Source organism: Camelus bactrianus, chromosome X (assembly GCF_048773025.1).
Source record: "Camelus bactrianus isolate YW-2024 breed Bactrian camel chromosome X, ASM4877302v1, whole genome shotgun sequence".
Classification (NCBI taxonomy): Eukaryota; Metazoa; Chordata; class Mammalia; order Artiodactyla; family Camelidae; genus Camelus; species Camelus bactrianus.
In genome coordinates, this window is record NC_133575.1 from 85,432,962 (window position 1) to 85,439,105 (window position 6,144).

Genomic DNA, 6,144 nt, shown 5'->3' on the forward strand with positions numbered 1-6,144 from the left:
CTATTTTTTCCACTGCTACTTCCCAATCTTTGCATCTGGTCTTTCTCTGTGTCTCCATCCCTGAGAATTCTAGTCTCTTTCCCGGGTTAGCTTTTATTGATCTGTTCAACTTACTTGAAACAGACCCAAATAAGTGAAGGAAGACTGGTCATAATATATGTGAAACCTAAACCAGTGGTTCTCAAGCTTCACTGTGCTTCAGAATCACCTAAAGGACTTATAAAACTCTGATTCCTAGACCACCTTAAAATTTCCAATCCAGCATGCCTGGTATGGGACCTGAGAATTTGCATTTCTAAGAAGTTCCCCATGATGCTGATGCTACTGCTCCAAGTCAGCCCAGTACCAGCCTAGCACCATCTGGTCTTGAGGTAAGCTAAGTCATCATTCATCAGGTTCTTTCAATAAAATGCAGTAAGGGCTAGATTTCCATCCCTCTTCACATACATAGTTTATAACTTGATATTTTAACTAATTGGAGGATGCAATAAAAGAACTTAAAACATGGTTGAAAGTGAATAGCTGGTCTATTTCAATGGAAGGTGGGCCAAAACAAAAAGAAAGATACAAAGATAGGTTTGAATCGGAGTTACTTATCTAAAAAAATCTGCAGCTTATTCATTTTAAACAAACATTTATTTTTAACTTGAACAAACGCTGTCAGATATATATGAAGAAAGACAAAAACCAAGTATCAGTGGATGTTACTTTTTGGGTGATGAACTCCTGGACAAGCTAGTGTTGATGAAATTTCCCATGCACTACTGAATTTCAAAACATCTCAGATCCGTGAAGAACACTGTTTCTCTTTCATCCATGTCTTTCTATGCTTTAAACTGTAGGAAGAAATAAAAGAACATTTGAACATAAGTAGCATACTCCAGTGACTTTCTAAATCTAAGAAAAGTCAAATATATACATATATATAGTCTCAACAAGAGAAAACACTATTTTCCTCTTGTAACACAGGCCCTTGGGTACCAGGGTGTTTGTACATTGTTTGATGTCTTCAATCATCTGATCACACCAATCTCATCTCCTACTTGCCAAACACCAAAAATGCTTGCTATTTTTTTTTTTTTTTGGCAGGTAGGAGGACACCATTCAGGGATGTAAATAAGTCTTTCCACCTTAAAGGCCTGTGCTCTTTCCATAAACCATAATCTCTTAACCTCCTAGACCCTCAGTGCCCATATCTGTAAAAGGAGAAAGAAAAAAAGAGGGAAAGGATTGCATTGATGATGGCAGCTCTCCTATCAAACAGAAGTTGGTAGAAGGCAGCGTACTTTTTCTTGAGATCAAAAAGGTCTTTACAGAATTGGGCTTCTACTTGTGCATATTGTACCTGAGGGCTTTTTAGAGCTTTGACCTGCTACTTAACCGCTAGAGGAAAGCGCTGAGCACTGCCTGCCTGTGGGTTGGTCGCCCCAACAAGGGATGCAAGGGCCTGAGGACTGGGCCACCACTTACCAGCTTCAGTCCACCTGGTTTCACAGCCCCCAGCTCCCAGAATACATATGCATCAGCAAGGGATTTGCTCTCTTGGACCTTGGGCTCCTCTGGTTCCTCTACCTTCTGACATACAGCCCCCTCTGTAAGTTTCTCTGGCACTTGCCAGGAGGCTCCCTCTGTCAGGTACTCACCCTCCCAAGGTACAGGTCCCTCTCCCAGATCCTTGGGCTCTTGGGAACCACACTTGACCACAATGTGGCCTGCATGGGGTCCAACCAGGACATGGTCATTATAATGGATACGGCATAAAAGGGAACGGACCAGATACTGGAACAGGGATCAAAATCCTGCAACGGGTAACTCATGGGCCCCTATGAGGACTTCTGCACCCTCCTCCCGTACCTCCTTGTTGCAGTCTTCCCCTTCATCCTCATCTTCCTCCTCCTCAATGACGTAGTCCTGTTCCTCTTTCTCCTCCTCCTGCCCCTCCTCCATGCCTTCCTCTTGCTCTGCTGACCAGGTATCTCTGTCCTCCTCAACTGCGGTCTGGGCGGCCTCCTGACTACCCTCCTTCGCCTCCTGAAGGGCTTTGGCGACTGTCTGGGAAACCAGAAAGGCCGCAGCCAACACGATTTCATCTGACTCTTCTGCGGGGGTAACCACTGGGACCCCAGTGAGTCCAGGGTCATGGTCTGCCTCACTATCAGCTCTGTCCTGACCAGCTTGAGTCAGGTCTTGCTTCTCCATGACAGACATGGCAGGAGGGACTCACCAGTCTGTACCTGGACCTAAACTGCAATCCTGTGCAGTAAAGATGGCGGCCACCAAGCTGACTGCCACTGAGCAAATGCCGTTGGCAGCGGGGCCTGCTGGGAGGTGGTGCGGGCGATAGAGTAGATGGCCACAGACAGGATAACAACTTGCGAAAGTGTCTGTGGAGGCCCCGCGACAGGAAGGGCAGGGGGTGGCCGGAGGAGTGGCCCAGCCCACTGAGACTGCACCTGAGGTAACAGTGGACAAGGTGGAAAATGGCGGGCAGATGACGCGAGGCGAGCTTGAAGGGTCAACAAAGGACTGCTTCCGTCATCACTGAGCTCTAAGCTCATTTGCTGAGAAGCAAGGATTGACATGCCTGGCGTCCAATGAGTGATCAAGGCCCATTGGTTTTAAATTGTTCAGAATCTCCCTTATCTTTGAGACCTTAAGAGTTCTTACTTACACTTTAAGCCCAAGCCAATCAATAAGTCCTGTTCATTTAATTTCATCATTGTCAGCAAAACTATAGTGTTCCAATATGACTTCACCCTGTAGCATAGGAACTGTAATCCTCTCACCCCATTTTCATCTAAGGACACCTCATGTCAGTATAGACAGAGTCTTAAAAAATTGTTTATCTCAAATCTCAGCAGTGGCAAAAGTCTCCAAAAAGAAAGAGAAAATATTTTAGACTTACTAGTGTTATTAAAACTGCTTAATAAAGAACTTATAAAGTTAAAATGAAATCAGTCAGAACAGAGAGTTTAAGAAGTGTTAAAAAACAAAAAAGGAGCTGTAAAGTGTTTAATAAATGCTGCCAAAAACACATCAAGCCTCTAAAGAATAAACAGAAAGGGGAACACTTATTTAGAAGCAACCATGAAAAGCTAAAGGGTAGCTTTTCAATGATGATCTGAGTAAACTAAGAGTTTCTGTTGTGTTCTGACCTACTAAATCAAGAAATCAAGTGTAAAAAAAAATTCTTAAAATGATGGATAGGTCACTTTTTATAATAAAGTATTTTGTAACTGAAAAATATCTTAGAAAAAGAGACATAGGAAATGAATTATGAAATATATATCACAAAGTAACATTGATAAACCACTTTTATCACTTTACTCCAGTTTCAATACATTTTAAATTTAAAAATTGTAATTTATTTTTATTGAGGTAGCATTAGTTTGTAACGTTATATATGTTTCATGTATACAATATTGTATTTCTACTTCTGAATACACAACAGCATGCTTACCATCAAAAATTTAGTTTCCATCCAACACCATACAGTTAACCCCTGTTACTTGTTTCACCCTCCCACTCACTAGTTCACCTCTGGTAACCACTACTCTGTTCTCTGTATCTAAGTGTTTGCTTTTGGTTGGTTTTGTTTGTTCATTTATTAGACTTATTTGTTTGTTTTTTATATTCCAGTGATAAGTTAAATCATATATATCTTTCTCTGTCTGACTTATTTCACTTAGCATGATACCCACAAGGTTCATCCATGTTGTCGCAAGTGGCAAGATTTCATTTCTTATGCCTGATTACTATTCCATTTTATATACATACATATGTGTGTGTGTGTGTGTGTGTGTATCCATTCATCTGTTGATATGCACTTAAGTTGTTTCCATATCTTAGCTATTGTAAATAATGCTGCCATGAACATAGGGATGAATATATGTTTCCAAATTAGTGTTTTCATATTCATGGGATAAATGCCCAGAATAGGGATAGTTGGATCATATGGTAGTTAATTTTGTCTCTGGTCCAACCTCAACAAGAGAGCATGGCATTGTCAAAAAACACTGATTCAAATTTTGAAGGGAATGTAGTAATGTAACTAACCAAACACTGACAAAATCAATGCCCAGAACACCTAATTGGCTTGCCAAAGGTCACACCAATTAATGGCAGAGTCAAGACTCCAACCAAGATTTCCTGATGTCTAATCTGCATTTAAACAAGACTGCTTCTTTTCTATCGAGCAAATGTGGAAACATGACAACTGAAGGTTAATTAGCCAGCCACAGAGAAATTCAATGGCTTCTCAGATTAAGGGAATCTAAAAGGACCAAACTAAGCTATCTTCACCACTCTCTTTCCACCTTTGACCAAAAACATTGTCAGGAACTGAGAAGGAGTTGCCAGTCCTGAAAACTGAGAAGCTCCAAGTCTGGCTGGGAGAATAGGCTGAATGTGAAGTGGAACTATAACTAAAGCATCACTCCATGTAATATATTTACTGCTGACTATGGAGCTGAAAGAATCAGGAGGGGTCACAGTGGGTTGGCTTTTCTCAGGACAGGAGGAGGAAGCACTTAAGGTGGACACCAAAAGACAGGCAGCACACACCTGACTTCCTAGGACAGTTTTCACTTTGCCCCTTCCAAGTGCCCTTGACTCTTTCTCTCTGGAGGAAGGGCAATATAATAGAGAGTTGACTTTACGCTGCTGTGGGAACTGGTCAAACAGTTTTGGTTCAGCTGTTTCTTTGGCATCAGGTGCTGATCCTCAATTCACAGGACATGTGGTCCGGAAGGAAGAATGAACAGGGACTGGGGAAAGGTTGGGGAAAGTTGAAACATGCAAGCAAGATGGAACTTGTAACTTTCCTTTCCTTCACTGGATCCCACATCAGAATTTGTCTATCTCCAAACCTAAAGAATTGCTGGTATGCATGACCTGCAAGAGAAATGTAACTCTTGCCCCAAAGTCCCTCTTGAACTTGGCCCAGAAGTTAGAGAAGCTAGAGGAGTATGACCCTGAAGGCTGGAGCTGTGAGCCTGGCTACTGCCATTATCAACAAGGGGGATCAGCAGATGCACAGAAAAGTGTGTGATCCATAACAAGGTGCCTGAGCTACATCATCCTTCCAAGCGTAAAACATGGCTACTTTTTCATTTCTGCTTTCCAGATCTTAGGCCAGCTTTTATGTCAATACTATAAAAGAAGGGGATATGATTGAAGGAAGGGGGCAGACAGCCTGATCAAACATAAAGCATAAGAGATTTTTTTGGAAATTGTTGTGTTGATACCCTCGACTATTCACCTGAGATATGCAGTCCAAGCTGGGATTATTTTGTTCCATCTTGTCAGCTGCTTAAGCCAGTCCTTTAATTATCCTTTAAATTATCCAATCATCTCTGTGGCTTGGGGTGATATGAAGCATGGAGGTTGTCTCACATGCTCCACGATTGAGTCTGATGACACTACACTGATATATAGTTTGGGTCACAAATCTGAAGCCATTATTAGATGCAGTGTGTTCAGGAAGCCTGAACAGGAAACAAATGTGGTTTTGAAGGTCTAGGATAATGTGGCCAACTCAGTGAAATACATAGAATTGGCTAGGCCAAACCCTAGAGAAGGTGTCAGCATCAGTCAGGATCCAGTGAACCCCTCTAGATGGGACCAGAGGGGTTTATGTGATTAAACTGTTAGGAATGTCCTAGCCTGTGGCTTGGAGAATCTGTCCCTGGGCAGTGTTTTTAGCCTTGGCCAGGATTTGGCAGGTGTGCCAGATTTTCCGTGCTATTTCAGCATTTTTTGATGGCAGTGGCAGTCCATGCGTGTAGACCAAATTTAGGATTCTATCTGAATTTCTATGGGCCACCTCTGATGGATCCAGGAGGCAATCTGTCACAAATCTACCTGCTTTATGGAAGAAGACACTTTAGTCTCAGCATTTAGCTGACAAGCACAGTCTGCTCATTGATTATGTTTTCCCTCATCATTGTTAGAGGACTTTCTAATGAGCATCTGTATGTGTAACAAAAAGTTTATTAGGAATAGAACTGATTTTTATTTAAATGTCTCTGCCCCACAAAGGCCCTTGTTTTATTGCCAGTATGAGGCTTGCTAGTGGCCTGATCAAATTTCCAAGCCATTAGCTATAACCTATGAGTCACATAGATTTATGGTTTTCCATATGTC

The 6,144-nt window shown here is 42.0% G+C and overlaps 1 protein-coding gene across 1 annotated transcript; it reads right to left on the bottom strand.

Moving 5' to 3' along the window:
* Window positions 1-611: 611 nt before the first annotated feature.
* LOC105075870 (uncharacterized) lies at window positions 612-2,417 on the bottom strand. Its single transcript, XM_010963818.3, has 2 exons — window positions 1,855-2,417; window positions 612-836 (listed from the first exon to the last, which is right to left on the bottom strand). The coding sequence occupies exons 1-2, from the start codon at window positions 2,206-2,208 to the stop codon at window positions 825-827; spliced, it is 366 nt and encodes a 121-aa protein (XP_010962120.2). The 5' UTR covers window positions 2,209-2,417; the 3' UTR covers window positions 612-824.
* Window positions 2,418-6,144: the final 3,727 nt, after the last annotated feature.

Bases quoted from the DNA above. Each gene is read 5' to 3' on its own strand.
- LOC105075870 (XM_010963818.3), bottom strand. From the start codon at position 2,208: ATGTCTGTCATGGAGAAGCAAGACCTGACTCAAGCTGGTCAGGACAGA.